This window comes from Tenebrio molitor, chromosome 7, assembly GCF_963966145.1.
Source record: "Tenebrio molitor chromosome 7, icTenMoli1.1, whole genome shotgun sequence".
Taxonomy (NCBI): domain Eukaryota; kingdom Metazoa; phylum Arthropoda; class Insecta; order Coleoptera; family Tenebrionidae; genus Tenebrio; species Tenebrio molitor.
The window spans coordinates 18,010,321-18,027,481 of record NC_091052.1 but is presented as its reverse complement, the minus strand read 5'-3'; the positions used below and the strand labels follow the sequence as shown (position 1 = coordinate 18,027,481).

At 31.8% G+C, this 17,161-nt stretch overlaps 2 protein-coding genes across 2 annotated transcripts; both read left to right on the top strand.

Annotated features, from left to right (window-relative positions):
- Positions 1-649: 649 nt before the first annotated feature.
- LOC138135065 (putative odorant receptor 71a) lies at positions 650-5,534 on the top strand. The gene is made up of 5 exons (XM_069053701.1): positions 650-1,404; positions 1,458-1,557; positions 1,612-1,716; positions 1,777-1,932; positions 5,370-5,534. The coding sequence occupies exons 1-5, from the start codon at positions 650-652 to the stop codon at positions 5,532-5,534; spliced, it is 1,281 nt and encodes a 426-aa protein (XP_068909802.1).
- A 6,077-nt stretch (positions 5,535-11,611) lies between these two features.
- Positions 11,612-12,947, top strand: LOC138135064 (odorant receptor 4-like). Its single transcript, XM_069053700.1, has 6 exons — positions 11,612-11,818; positions 12,006-12,289; positions 12,343-12,379; positions 12,511-12,615; positions 12,677-12,832; positions 12,891-12,947. Exons 1-6 carry the CDS (start codon positions 11,672-11,674, stop codon positions 12,945-12,947), a joined length of 786 nt encoding a protein of 261 aa, XP_068909801.1. The 5' UTR covers positions 11,612-11,671.
- Positions 12,948-17,161: the final 4,214 nt, after the last annotated feature.

Sequence of the window (17,161 nt, the reverse complement as noted above, 5' to 3'; positions counted from 1 at the left end):
CCGGATGCGAAACTGATAAACGTCAAAATACGAACTTGATCTAGAGCTAAATATGTCCAAAAAATTCAAGCCGTGTTTAAAGAAACTTCGAGCGTGTTTAATATGCCGAAAACGTCCGAATGGACACCAAGTTGTGACTAATGAACAATCGATTTTAAAGTGACGTTTTGTACACTATTTGTCAGTGCAAAATGTGACACTTTAGAGAAGGAAGTAGAAAAAATAGTTTTATAATTCTATCACATACCGTTATTTCGATATATGTATTATTATCATTCTTCTGAAATTTTAATTTAGCAAAATTCAAACGAAATCTTAAACCCCACAAGAAGTCTAAAAGAAACATTTACTGTGTAAATTGTTCGTATCATACATTATAGATATAAATTACCAATACAAATTACTATCTTGTCGAAACATTTATCATTGCTGCCTACTATGGCTTTAATTGATGTAAAGCGAGATAAATTTTACATTAAGGAAATTTAGCTTGTCTTTCAATATTAATTGACACGAAATAATAATACCCACTGTGAATTAATAAGATATTTGACGAGTCTAACCGAACCACTAATTTTTTGTATTTCAATAATTCGTATTTAACAGACACAAAACCACTTTGTTATTTTAGTTGTGACTTGTTTTCAGCATGACGAGTAAATCATTTGAAAAATTAGATTTGAGAGATATTGTGAAAGTCAACGTAATCGGCATTCAACTTTTTGGCTATTTTTATCCCGAACATGGAACCAAAACTAAAAGAATCTGTTACCGTATCTACACTACATTTATAGTGGGGTTCATGTATGTCATGTGCATTCTAACCCAAATCGCCGACATGATTACAGCTTTTGGAGACATTGAGAAAATGACAAATGCATCATTTTTAACTCTGTCATACGTAGTTCAAGCATTTAAACTATACCCCTTCATTATGCATGAAGCGAGAGTAAGAGCTTTAATTAACAGTATTAACAGAAGCGAATTTAAACCTAAAAATTGGGAACACTACTATATACTGACTGCGGATATTAAAATGTCGCAACTGATTTCGAAAACTTGGTTGTTTACATGCTGCGTAGCCTGTTCTACGTTTGGAATTTTCCCAATGTTGGACAAGGATGCCGATGATCAAATTCGCTTACCGTTAAGCGGATGGTTTCCATTTAAAACTGATAAATCACCTATGTTTGAAATTGCTTACGCTTATCAAATTGTCACGATTTTTGTTAATGCACTAGGAATTGTCTGTATGGATACGTTCATGATGGGTTGCATTATGGTCATTTCTGGTCAACTCAGTGTGTTGAACAACGCCTTTGCAAATATCAAACAAAGTGATGAGAAAACTGCAGCACGACGAAACTTGATTCAAAATATGGTTCATTACAGAAATATAATACAGTAAACTATTTTCAATAATAAATAGACAAAAATCTCTTTCTGTTTGATTTTAGATTTGCGGATGAAATAACTTGCCTCTTTACTACATGCATCATGAGCCAATTTGTGGTCAGTGTCATAATAAGTTGTGCGAATCTGTTACAATTAACTTCGGTATTACAAGATGATAACGTAATTAACTGTTAAGTTCACAGTTTGAGTTTTCAGGTACCTGTAATGAGTTTGCAGTTTGTCTCCATGTTTTTATATGAGTTTTGCGTTCTATTGGAAATATTCCTTTGGTGCTACTACGGCAATGAAGTAATACTCAAGGTATAAACTGGTCGGGGAAGTTGTGTTGTGAAATATTTCATTTTATTACGTAATTTACAGAGTGAACAACTTACAACTTCGGCTTTCAAAAGCGACTGGCCAGATTGCAATAAAGAATATAAGAAAGACTTGTTGCTGTTTATGATACGTTCACAGAGACCATTAGAACTGTATGCAGGAGGTTACTTTCCATTATCACTTCAGACGTTCATGGCTGTAAAACTTAGCCATTATTTTTAAAAAGCAAATATAAATATACCTATTTTTAGATTGCCAAATCATCCTGGTCATATTTCGCGGTTTTGAATAGCGTCCGTTCTGACTAAAATGCGAAATTACCAAATTTTATCTGAGTGCTAATGTCAGAGATATTGTGCTTAGTTATGCTTAATTGTCATATATGGAGTGTAGTGATGCAACAAATAGTTTTTACTAATATGTAGTGCAATAATAATCTATTAATAGTCTAATAGCACGTACCTACAAATAAATTAACAATTAATACATTTTCGAAAATATGTATTTGAAATTTTTGTTATTAATATATACAATGTGAGTGCTTACAACATGAGGGCAAAGATCTTGACGTTCCATCCAAATGAGATATTTGAAACACACTTTTAACAAAATTTTAGACATAACTTTCTCAATATACCCCGACTGTGCTTGTCCGTAAAAATGTCGTGATTTCGGTCGCTTCGGCACGCTTCAAACGTTTGCAGCTTGATGGTCCGTACTCGACCTATTTTTAATAATTTCGCAAAAATTTCAGAGCGCAAATGCGTTGAAACCTCCAGTAAGAAATGTTTTACAGCCCTTTCACAATGGCGTTAACGTTACGTCGATGTTAAAACGTTAATGTTAACGTTAGATCTAATTACATGTATTTCAGTACTTTTTTTATAAATTATTTCCGTTGGCTAATGTTAGAATGTAACGTTAAGAATCCAGAACATTTCTAAAACTAACGTTAACGCTAACAATATCATGCAAAATTAATTTTCATCATAACGTCATTGTGAACGGTCCACAATGAAATACATGTAATTTTGAATTTCTAGATCTAACGTTAACATTAACGTTTTAACATCGACGTAACGTTAACGCCATTGTGTATGGTCCTTAAATAAGGCCCATTTCTGAACCTTCAATAATTTGAGTAATTTATGACGGCCGGCAGTAATGGGCTGTCCCAACCGTTCCAACCCTCACAAAAGTATTAGTACGTTAATAAAAAAAACCTGAATAAGTCGTTCCCAAATATCGTTTCCTACTACTATACAAAAAGAAGTGTCTTGCAGATCTGGTATTCAGTTGACGAACGAACAATTCAACACTAATCGAGTATTTGAAACGATCTGGCAAGATAAAATCTTCCAATGCTTCGGGCTCAACTGGCGCGTCTTCTTTCTTTCTTTGCCGTTTGATTTGTTTTCTCTATGCATTACTAGTTGGCAGAATTGCAGCAATATCATGAGATACCTGTGATTTGGTATTTTGCATAATTATAGCAGGCTTGTCATTTGTGATGCAGTTGCTTGATGAGTGTGTTCTCCAGATGTGTCAGCGAGAAAGTGCTGTCCATCAATCAATGCTGTTTGTGCTGTGACTTAGCATCTGAATTTTCTTTTCTGATCACAATGCCAATAGTAACAGTGTCTCGTGTTTTGTCCAAATAGAAAAGAAAACCGGTGACAACGAGTTTGTCACCTACTCGAGTCGACTTGACGATTTCACATGGTGGATCTTGATTTCCATTTCTTGATACTAATAAATGACTTAAAAAGTAGCGTTAATTTAAATTTTCTATTGCTTGAAAAAAATTTCTCATTTTTAAGAAGTTAAAACGTGTGTGCCTATCTATTACGTTAATTTCTTCTGTGATTGGTAAATTTGGATTTTCTTATTTTTAAAAGTCAATTCAAACCGCTACTTATCCTGCTCCTGTATGTATTGTTCTTTATACAGGTGTCCCAGAGTTGCGAAAAATCTCCATAACTTGTTTGTTATTAAAGATATCAACTTTTTTCTTTTTTTAGATGATAGCTGCATTTCCACTGCACATTCGGAAAATATTACGGTATATATATAGAGTCTCTCAATATTATAAAAATACTAAAGTTACGTTTTTTAAAATGGAACCTATCAAATTTGATTTAATTTTTGGATTCTATGCTAAATTAAGAATCAAATCTATAGAGGTCGTTTTTGCTTATCTGCCATCGTTTATGACCTGTGGCACTTTTTTTACCAGAATTTCGAATTGCAGAGATCCGTTCGAAAATTCGTACTTTCCAAATCGTTGCACATAAATTAAAATGATTGACGCTTTTTGATTCCTGAATGCCTGCCGCATTTGTTTATTGTTTACTCAGCAACCTGCTCAGTCGTATATGGCTACTGCGATTTTTTAAACATAACATGCTAAAAATGCCAAAAACTCATTTTTTTCAAATGGCACCCCGTATTTATTATTGCACTGGTCGAAAGCTTTTTTGACAAGCTTTCCAACGGTATAGTGTTTGCACAGTCGAATGTGAAAATCTAGGGCGCTATCCTAAAATCAGTAAATTGGGAGCAACTTTTCCGCTAAGAAGAGCTACCGCATGTTAACGCCACCGTTTCGTTGCTGTCCGTTTTTCTTCCCGTTCGCTTAACGTTGTTCTTGATCTTTCTTTCTACATTGCCTTACCTTACAGGTTTTTTGTTGCTTCGGCGAATTTTCCCTTTTATTCTTCATGTTTGGCCCCAGCTGACGAGACAGCTGGAAAGGTGCCTTTTTCTTCACAATTTCAGCGAGACGGTAGCTACATACCGTCGGGTTTGTCAGGCCGTGAACCTTGGTCCCATGCGAGAAAAATTTCGATCTTCCCTATCTTCTTCTCTCTTCACGGCCAAGAGTTTATCGGAGTTGGATAAGTCGTCTGAACGTACCGTTAACTTACCTTTCCCTTTTCTCTTAGGACTTCAACTCGACAAAATCCCTTCTCCTTCTCGGCCCTCGTCATTTTTTTCCTTCCCTCGCGGATCGCTACCTACTTCATCCCTTGACAGTTCTCTCTCTTCGTCTCCGGGAATCTGGAGATGGTTTCGATCGATTGATCGACAAAGTAGGTACTTTGGTCCTTTTGTTTTGATTTTCCTAACCTATCAGGATTCCGTTTTCGCGCGTGCAAAATTCTAGAACGCACGCAGCTGTCGGTTCTTGATTCTCTTTCCGTTGATTGCCGTTAAGGCCTATTTTCCTTCACCAAGACTGGGTAGACTTTTTTGGGGTAGGTAATAAATTCTCGTTTTCGATGCAGCTCTTCCTTTTTCATGAAAGAACCATGATTGGATGAACTTGGTAGTAGCATTCTCTTGAGTATAGCATCGATTTTCGGGATTTATATCAAGTCTCCTGTGCCCGTGTGGAGAGTTGCATGGTTCTCCGTTTTATGCTGGATAGCGTACCTTTGGAACCCCAACTCAATCGGAAATTCCGGAGTCTAGGAGTCACGAGACTTTTTCGAGTTGTCGTCGCCCTTAAAAAGACCTCACGTCGACTGAGTAAGTCACAATTTTTCCGCCGTATGTAATTCTAATTGCGTTTTCCCTTTTCCATGAAAGGATATTTTTTTATACGGATCTTTTTCTAAGGATCTTTCTTTGAGGGTCTTCTCTTTCCTCTTCATTCTCCATTTCTCATCCCGTCGAAGTGGACCAGCGCCTGGAGAGGGCACGTGTGGATCTTTCACATCTCCCGGAGCCAGCAGTGGCTTCAACTGCAGCAGGACCACGGAGATCAACCCCCTCAGGACACCGAAGAACGACCCTGAGATTCAAATCTTCCGGAACAGAGCCTTCATTTTGTTCGCGTCGAGGTGCGGGTTATCTCCTTTTTTCAAGGCCTCGTTTCTTTCGCGGCGAGATATGTAGCTTTTGGGGAGATAGCTTTTGTATTCTTTTACTTGTGTCTCAGATATTTTTGATTGTACTAGTAGTCAACCTATCTTTTTTTTTTTTTTTGTCAAGTCAATTAGTTGCTTGTCTTCAACTTGTCGTGGATCAATTAGTTAGTTAGAAAATTCCTTTCATTTGTAAATCAGACCCCGGTAACTTCCGAGAAGTGCGTTAAGCTGCCTTATTGGTCAGATTTTTTTTATTCATCAGATTTTTTCAAATCTTTCGGAGAAAATGTAAAGCTGTCGGTCCCGGCTACTTACTTAGTAGTGGTCGTTAGGTCATGTTAGAGGCGCTTGTACGACCTCAAAACTTCTAGCACTTGCCCTTAGCCAGAAGGTTATTTATTTATTTATTTATTTATTTATTTATTTATTTATTTATTTATTTATTTATTTATTTATTTATTTATTTATTTATTTATTTATTTATTTATTTATTTATTTATTTATTTATTTATTTATTTATTTATTTATTTATTTATTTATTTATTTATTTATTTATTTATTTATTTATTTATTTATTTATTTATTTATTTATTTATTTATTTATTTATTTATTTATTTATTTATTTATTTATTTATTTATTTATTTATTTATTTATTTATTTATTTATTTATTTATTTATTTATTTATTTATTTATTTATTTATTTATTTATTTATTTATTTATTTATTTATTTATTTATTTATTTATTTATTTATTTATTTATTTATTTATTTATTTATTTATTTATTTATTTATTTATTTATTTATTTATTTATTTATTTATTTATTTATTTATTTATTTATTTATTTATTTATTTATTTATTTATTTATTTATTTATTTATTTATTTATTTATTTATTTATTTATTTATTTATTTATTTATTTATTTATTTATTTATTTATTTATTTATTTATTTATTTATTTATTTATTTATTTATTTATTTATTTATTTATTTATTTATTTATTTATTTATTTATTTATTTATTTATTTATTTATTTATTTATTTATTTATTTATTTATTTATTTATTTATTTATTTATTTATTTATTTATTTATTTATTTATTTATTTATTTATTTATTTATTTATTTATTTATTTATTTATTTATTTATTTATTTATTTATTTATTTATTTATTTATTTATTTATTTATTTATTTATTTATTTATTTATTTATTTATTTATTTATTTATTTATTTATTTATTTATTTATTTATTTATTTATTTATTTATTTATTTATTTATTTATTTATTTATTTATTTATTTATTTATTTATTTATTTATTTATTTATTTATTTATTTATTTATTTATTTATTTATTTATTTATTTATTTATTTATTTATTTATTTATTTATTTATTTATTTATTTATTTATTTATTTATTTATTTATTTATTTATTTATTTATTTATTTATTTATTTATTTATTTATTTATTTATTTATTTATTTATTTATTTATTTATTTATTTATTTATTTATTTATTTATTTATTTATTTATTTATTTATTTATTTATTTATTTATTTATTTATTTATTTATTTATTTATTTATTTATTTATTTATTTATTTATTTATTTATTTATTTATTTATTTATTTATTTATTTATTTATTTATTTATTTATTTATTTATTTATTTATTTATTTATTTATTTATTTATTTATTTATTTATTTATTTATTTATTTATTTATTTATTTATTTATTTATTTATTTATTTATTTATTTATTTATTTATTTATTTATTTATTTATTTATTTATTTATTTATTTATTTATTTATTTATTTATTTATTTATTTATTTATTTATTTATTTATTTATTTATTTATTTATTTATTTATTTATTTATTTATTTATTTATTTATTTATTTATTTATTTATTTATTTATTTATTTATTTATTTATTTATTTATTTATTTATTTATTTATTTATTTATTTATTTATTTATTTATTTATTTATTTATTTATTTATTTATTTATTTATTTATTTATTTATTTATTTATTTATTTATTTATTTATTTATTGATCAGATACCATATGTTCTGCGGCCGCACCAAAAGCTTGTACTAGTACTAGTATCGTCGGCGGGTGACCTAATTATTTATTCGTTTAGTTACCGGTCACATTTTTTTATATTCTTTATCCTTACATTCATATTTACCGTTACCTTCATTTTTTTTACTTAGTAGCACATTACCACATTACCACCCCCTTGTATTTTTTTTTTATAAGGGGATATTAAACAATATTATTATTTTATTATACACTGCGCCAAAAAAGTTAAGGATATTCTCGATATGTGAATGATAACGCTCGTCTGCACAGGATACGATTGGTTTTGGAAACCTTAGATTTACAGGAAATTCAACATTTTCAGCTACCTGCACGATCTCCGGACTTCAACCCTATTGAACTCGCCTGAGACCTTGGAAACACTCTCGCAGACTATTTGTCTTATCCAGAGAATATTCGGGAATTGAGTGATTTGTTTCCTATTTTGTGGCAACAGATCCCCCAGGAAGGTATTGACAACTTAATTCGTCGTATTAGAGAAATTATACGGGTACGAGGACTAAATACCGATTATTTGAAATTAAAACAAAAATTATTTCGTTTAATTTATTTTTAATTTTATTTAATTTCAAAGGTTTTAATTTTGTTTTAGTTCCATTCAGTATTGATTTGGCTGAAAATGAATGGAATTACACATGTGTATCGATTATGATCCCTGTTCTTCCATTTTTGTTCACAAACAGCAATATCCTTAACTTTTTTGGGGCAGTGTATTTTACAATCTATTTTTCATTTTCTAGTTATCATTATCAGTATATTAGGGAATTCACTTGAATTAAATTGGTCTACTCGGACACGTGTGTTTTATTTCGGTTATCGGCTCCGGAGTATCATTGGATCCGGATTCTCCCGTAACAACAGTGCCGGAGGATCCTGGCGCCCTTTTCATCTCGTCTTTTTGGGTCAGCTTGATTCGTTCCCTTACCCCGCCTCAAGACTGAGCTACAGGCGACAATTGCCAACAGCCGACCCAAACTAAACAAAGTAGTGAATTTACCGTGGCATGCTTATTTTTGATCATAGGATTAGCCCTGAAAGTTTGTCGGTGGAATTCTGATACACCTTGTATATATTTATATTTAAAAAAAATGCTTATGATGTCACAGCTCTAAAGAAGGTGACGTCACAAATAGGTGCAATAATTTAAAACCAGCGCACTTTAAAATTACTACGTTTCCATGAGGAATTGAATTCGAATTGAAAACGGTAGTGGGAGTGAGTCCTTGTGTGTTTCCAGGAAGTAGTTTGGAATCGAATTCAAATCGATTTGAATCAAATTAAAAATGACATGCGCCAAATGTCCGTTGACGGTAATTAATATGTCAAACTATCCTAACCTAAAAATCGCTATTTTTGTAACCAAAAACGAAGTGCGAATTAGTGGTTTGTTTATTTATTTATGTGATATCAAAATGAACCCAGCTCCAAAATCCAGTTTGTACATCGTGGTACATATATCAGTTTCTCCTGTCTATGATCCTACTTATCGCCGAAGAACTTGAATATCAAAGAAAAGAAGATTAACTGAAGTAGGTTTTTTCTGCTCCAACATCAAATGATGTTGACCGTTTACCGCCAGAACAGAAGAAGTATGAAGCATAACGCGTAAAACCTTGGGCAAATAATCCCAAACGCAGTTACAAAGCAAAACGAAACCGAAATGACGTCACACAACGATAGCAATGCCAACATGAGTAAAGTTTGGTTACGAAACACCTGTCCACTGTCAAGTTTTTGACCACAAGCGGGCCAAAGCAACTGCGTATGATTCGATTTAGTACGGGACTCTTTCCATGCATAAAATTGTGCTTTCAATCCCGTTACGATAAAATCGATTTCAATACCGATTTTAAAGTGTTTACATGGCAGTATTGATCCCAATACTGTTTTCAATTCGAATTCAGTTCCTCATGGAAACGTAGTAAATAAAAGTTGTTCTGTTTTAACGTTTTACAAACATATCATTCGTTTTGAAATTACAGAATTTATTCCATAAGAAGTTTCCACACTGTATAAAGCTTTTGACATAGTCCTGGTGTAATTAAGAATCTATGGTCTCTAACGTATGAAATCTTGTTACACTTCATTAGAATCTGGTGAAATAGTAAATAAGGAAATCTTGTTTCTTTATTCTTTTACTCGAGACAATAACAAAATAACATAACCTGAAATTTGATAGTATTTTATTAAGTTCGTTATGTTGCAAAAATATAAAGCACGATTTATAGTTCAGTATACATATAGCATAACATAATCAAAAATCATAAACATAACATAATTTTTAAAATTCAATTTATAGTTCATGAAAAAACGTGATATGATTGTTGACTTTTTAAGTGTCAAACTAATTGTCAAATATGTTTTGTGAAGACGAGGTTTTACAAGCTGCTGCCTGGGCTGTGGTCTTACACGAGACAGGTCGTAATAAAGAAAAAAGGACGAAACCACGAAAAAAAAACGCATTACAAAAACACGGATAAAGCAGCTACTCCAAATCATTTCCTTCTTCACACCGTCCTCAAAGTCTTTGGAAGAGTTATCGTACAGTGCCTTGAACCTTTCAATACACTGTACGATTAGAATTTCCTTCATATTTTCCACCTTTTCAATAATGTTTTTAAACTGAGTTTATTGACAGCAAACCTATACGTAACCGTTTCTATGGAAAAATATTTAAATTTCGTAACTTTCATGGTATACTGCTGTGCAGAAAAATCACGTAAACTTCAAAAATCAAGCAATCAAGTTTTCCAATATTTTGTGCTTTGTAAATGTGGATTTTGACATTATATTTGTAAATAGGTTATAAACTGTATAAAATGTAACAGTTATTTGACACTGACAAATAAAACGTCCAAACCAATCTAGACCGACTTAACACAGCGAAAAATAGGTGTACGCGATTTTTCTGCACAGCAGTGTACACAATTTAATAATTGTACGTAAACGAATATGAACTTACGAGTGTTATGTTAACAGATCTATAAATGAATACATTTGATTCAATAGGATTCAATTTTGATATGTTATGCCATACGTACAGTTGCGGCCAAATAAAACTGGGCAGCAAGTTTTTCTAAATCGGAATTAAATATTAAATTACCTCAAAAATCATCTCCTAGGACATCATCCGCCATCCGTCACTGTTATGTTGTGCCACAGGTATGGGTATCTGGTTACCAGAGAAACTTTCATTTTAAAAATCTGAATTACCAAAATTTATAAAAATGACATCAAATGTCAATTTAGTGGTGGCTTTTATTTGGCCGTAACTGTACATGTTACGGAACTATAAATCGGCCTTTTTAGTGCTTTCAGATATGTCATAACATACATTTTGCATTTTGTTTTTATTGTCTACAAAATATTTCATTATTCTATCACATAGGTACAGTTATTTCGGTATATGTATTATCATCCTTCTGAAATTTTAACTTACAAAAATACAAACGTAATCGTAAACTCCCCAAGTATACACTAAATGAAACATTTACTAAGTAAATTGTTCGTGTCATACATTATAGACATAAATTACCAATACAAATTACCATGTTGTCGAAACATTTATAATTGCTGCCTACTATACCTTTAATTGCTGTAAAACGAGATAAATTTTACATTAACGAATTTTAGCTTGTCTTTCAATATTAATTGACACGAAATAATACCCACAGTGAATTAATAAGATATTTGACGAGTTAAACAGAACCACTAATTATTTGTATTCCAATAATTCATATTTAGCAGACACAAAACCAGTTTGTTTGTAATTTTAGTTGTGACTTGTTTTCAGCATGACCAATAATTCATTTGAAAAATTAGATTTGAGAGATATTGTGAAAGTTAACATAATCGGTCTCCAACTTTTTGGCTATCTCTGCCCCGAATATGAAACCAAAACTAAAAGAATCTGTTACCGCATCTACACTACATTTCTAGTAGCATTCATGTATGTCATGTGCATTCTATCCCAACTCGCCGAGATGATTACAGTTTTTGGAGACATTGAGAAAATGACGAATGCATCATTTTTAACCCTGACAAACGTGGTTCAAGCATTTAAATTGTACCCCTTCATTATGCATGAAGCGAGAGTACGAGTTTTAATTAACAGTATTAACAGAAGCGAATTTAAACCTAAAAATTGGGAACAACAGCGTATACTGACTGGGGATATTAAAATATCGCAACTGATTTCGAAAACTTGGTTGTTTACATGCTGTTTAATCTCTTCTATGTTTGGAATTTTCCCATTGTTGAATTTTCCCATTGTTGGACAAGGATACCGACGATCAAATTCGCTTACCATTAAGCGGATGGTTTCCATTTAAAACTGATGAATCGCCTATGTTTGAAATTGTTTATGCTTATCAAATCGTTACGACTGTCGTTAATGGACTAACAGTTATCTGTATGGATACGTTCATGATGGGTTGCATCATGGTCATTTCTGGTCAGCTCAGTGTGTTGAACAACGCCTTCGCAAATATCAAACACAGTGATGAGACAACTGCAGCTCGACGAAACTTGATTCAAAATATAGTTCATTACAGAAATATAATACAGTAAATTATTTGTAATAATAAATAAACAGAAATCTCTTTCTGTTTGATTTTAGATTTGCGGATGAAATGACTTGCCTCTTGTATGATGATGTATGACCACATGTATGATGAGTCAATTTGTGGTCAGCGTCATAATAAGTTGTGTGAATCTGTTACAACTAACTTTGGTATTACAACGTGATAACGTAATTAACTGTTAAGTTCACAGTTTCAATTTTCAGGTATCTGTAATGAGTTTGCAGTTTGTTCCCATGTTTTTATATGAGGGTTGCATTCTATTGGAAATATTCCTTTGGTGCTACTACGGTAATGAAGTAAAAGTCAAGGTACGAGTATAAACTAGTCGGGGCAGTTGCGTTATGAAATATTTTATGATGTAATTTACAGAGTGAACAACTTACAACTTCAGCTTTCAAAAGCGACTGGTCAGATTGTAATAAAGAATATAAGAAAAACTTGTTGCTCTTTATGATACGTTCACAGAGACCATTAGAACTGTATGCAGGAGGTTACTTTCCTTTATCACTTCAGACGTTCATGGCTGTAATACTTAGCTATTATTATTTTTTAAATAGCATATATAAATATACCTATTTTTTAGATTGTCAAGTCATCCTGGTCATATTTCGCGGTTTTGAACAGTGTCCGTTCTGACTAAAGTGAAATTTTATCTGAGTATGAAATTTGTACACTTAATTAAACTAATGTCAGAATTATTGTGCTTAGTTATGACTACTTATTATTAGTTATACTTGTACAAGGAGTGTAGTGATCCTACAAATATTTTTATGCACGATTATATTATAATTTGACAATTATGCACAAATTTTCTTGACATAAACGTCTATTTACAGCCCACAGACCACTTTATGCCCATGGGCCATAAAGATATGTCAAATAAAAGTCAAAAATGTCATTGAAATTCAAACTGTTTATTGAAAACTATTTTGAATACATACTGTATACAGGGTGATTTACGAGGAATAATGAGCCCGATGGAATAGAAAATGCAACCCGCAATTCATCAGGAGAAAAACCCGGACATTTACCGCTTCGATGTCCGGCTTTTTCTTTCAATGTATTGTGGGTTACATTTTCTATTCCGCCGGGCTCATTATTCCTCGTAAATCACCCTGTATTTACAATGCAATTACAACAATTATTTAACTTTATTTCGTACACTTGCTTGGATTTTCTAGGCAACAAGCCGCAATTTCTTGCATTTTCTGCCGCTTTCTCAAACTCGTTCATCATTTCATTAATGAAATTTAATGTGTGCTCTCATTGTATGAACGTTTTTTTAGGATTCTGTGATAACCCTGTTAGGAGGTATTAATTAAAACAAGGCGACAAAAAAAAAAAGTACAAATGTGCACCTTTTAATACATATTCAGTTGAAGAAGGATTTTCTTTTAAAAATGTTAGTGCATTTGTTTTGGTGAAAATTAAACAGATTTACTCAAAACAATCCCTTATTCTCAAGAATTATTCTAGCAATTTTGTCGTTTTTATTCAAAACAGTCAAGTAGTGTTCTTGTTGTCTTTTGTTTTGAAATAATTCTTGAGAATTAGGGATTGTAAATGCACTTACGTTATTAAAAGAAAATCTTTTTTTAACTGAATATAAAAACGTATAACTTTGCACAAAAATAGTATATTATGATACAAGTTTTTAAGGAAGCCTTCAAAGCACGCGTGACGAGTTTAACAGCACGATACGTAGCGGAGTGCTTTTAACGTCGCAAGTGCTTTACAGGCCCTTATGAACGTGTATCAGACACTATTTTTTATTATATCGGGTGTTCATTTAATATTCTGGTAGCATTACCTATGGAAATATTTTGTTTCGTGAAGGCATGCTGCTGTTCACGTTAGAGCAGAAAACGTTTTGACTGAAAGTTATTTTCGCAATCGCAATGGTTTGAAAGTACAAAGTACAAAACTGCTTAGAAGAGTTTATCGCCGAATTTCCCAATGTTATTGTTGACCGAAAACCTTAGAAAATAACCTGAGCCGGTGTGTAAAGTTGTTTCGTGAAACTGGAGGCGTTTACCGAAGAAAAACCACAGGTCAGCCGCTAAAAAGCACTGCTGCAGTTAGTGCAGTTATTGAAACTGCAAGACAAATAATGCAAAATGCTCCCCACACTTCAGCGCGTCAATTATCGCAACGCAACAGACTGAACCTTATGTAGGAAAGCAGGAACGTGCCACAAATTGTTACGAAAAGAAGAAGGTAGACATTTCCAGCACCTTATTTAATAAATTGATTAATTTGTGCGTGAATTGTAATTGTGTTACTTTTTTTATCATAATTCGTGTCATGCTGTTATTTCTTAGTGAGGTTATGTCGTATTTTAACGCTGCGACATCCGTTTTTCAAAACAATAAATTTCCATAGGTGATGCTACCGCAATATTAAATGAACACCTTTTACCTGCACTATATTCTGAAAATTATAACAAAAAAAGTAAATTGAAATACCTTTTCCGAAGTAATCTGTATCATTAATCGTTGATATAGAAATGGTCAATTGATGTTGTCTCGTTGCTATCATAAATTGTGTATAAATGTCTGTTTATCATTGTTCAAAATGTAGGTGAATTTGTTGTTACCTAAGCAACCCATAAAGGTTTAGTGTTTTAAAGGCCCTTTTTCGCACGCATTTTAGTGTCAAAAACAGGGATTATGATTTAGGTATAATAAATAGTTATTTACATTAGAGTAAGGGAAAGAAAAATATGTTTAACGAGCCATGACAGAATTGACATTAACACTTTGCAGAATCCTCATAACACGTGCCAATCGAAATCAATGACAACTCAAAATCCCTACTTTTTGCCGCACTAGGCCGGCAAGACATGTGTTTTTAGACGATTTCGAGATTTTTAAACTACCAAATTCCGGCCGGAGCCACGAAAAAATGATATTACTGCAATAGAATTTTTGTTTAAAAGATGATAGTCGTAAATAAGATAGTATACATTTTTTTCGGCGCGTATTCGTTTCTGCCTCGTCCTTTAGTTGACCCCGCCACTTCGCATCTTGGTGATCTAACCAGCCCTTGAGAGTAATAATTAATAAATCATTTTCCGCTTCGGTGTGTAAACTACAGGGTCGGGCATCGTATACGCGCACGCATGAAATCATGACTTCGAATTAATTAAAATTAAGGTATAAGCCGTGCCAAACCCAAATAACCACCACCTGTTGAATTATGTTGGTGAAAACAAAATTACACTAAGTGTATAATGGCAATTTTGATATTACTAGGATGCTAGACCAATCAAATTTAAGTGTACAACGTTGCCGGTTGATTCTTTGGGTAGAATGCAGTGTTGGTGGTTATTTGGCTTTGGCAAAGACTATATGTATATTTGAGATTAAAAAAAAAAAATTGCTAATAAATAAGGCCGTAACGGTTCTGTTAGTTTTCTGTTATTAACTGTTAATTTACCTATAAAGTTTTTACACTAAATGAATCTGTACCTGTTAGCGCATCAAAACTTGGTGGCACAATTACAAATTTTGACTTGGCTGGCTAAATAATTCGCTTTTTTATTTAAATGCAAACCAGACGCGTGATTTATGGCAAAATGGTATAATTTGCCGATTTGAAGATAAGATGATGCTGGCAAAAATAGAAAACTGAGAACAGAAGAAGAACATTATGCTAAATAAGAGTAAGTTGAAGGAAAAAACAGATGAGAGGATGTATATAGATGACGATTTGACAAAAGAAAAAAGGGAAACACAAAAGAAGTTAAGAGAGTTAGCCAGAGAAGAGAGAGATAGAGGAGAAAGGGTAAAAATAGGATACAGGAAAATACAGATAAACGGGGAGTGGTTTAGATGGGATGAGAGAGAGGAGAAACTTAAGAAAATTTTCTAGAAGAAGGAGAGAAGAAGAAGACGACCCGGCGAGAAAATGTACAAGGAGAAGGGGAATAAAAAGGTAGAGGGACAAAGACACGGATACGTAAGAGAGAAGAGAGAGAATAAGACAATCGAAGTACAATAGGGAGAGGAGAGAGTGTGTGTGAGAGAGAAAAATGATGGCAAGATTCAGAGGTGGGAACGAGGAGAGGAATGGGACGGAAGGAGAAGAGAGAAGGTGCAGGAGGTGACGCGAGGACAGTGAAACGATTGAACACATCAGACATCAGATCATTTGGACCCGTCTACGTTACAAAGAGATCAAAAAGAGTAAAACAGTAAATTTCTACTGCATCGTAGACTATGCCCACCGGGGACACTACGTAAAAAAAAATTCACCCTATTGCTCTACCTCTGTGGTGGTGTGGAAAAGAATAAAAAGTACAAAAATAATAGAAATTCTCGATTTCTACACGCTGTAACTACGAAACTATTGATCTGACAAAAAAACATAAAGAACAAAAAATGTAGAGAATTGTACGCTCTACATTTTTTATAATAACTTAGATAGACGTATCTCACACGGATAATGAAATAATCGCAGAAATGTGATTTTCCACCCCTATTCTCCAATATGGCGGGGCGAGCGACAACCCCCCAAGGTCGCAAACTCGGCAATATTAATAATATGCCTAATAGAAGATACCTGCCAAGTATAAACTTTTCTGTACCTTTTGCAAAGTGGAGCCATTTTTATGTCTCTATTGACTGGAATAGTTTTTTTGAATTTAAACATCCTCAAGACTCAAGATTTCGTTTACGAACTACCCACTGGAAAATTAGTGACAAAGATTTAACCGACGCATGTCCTTCGAACGTTAATATAAATCTTGACCAAAAATTCGGAAAGGTCAAGAAATGTCACAATACAATTTCTGAAGATAAATTAGTTTTTCAATGTGAAGAGTGCAACAGGAACTTTAAAAATGAAAATTCA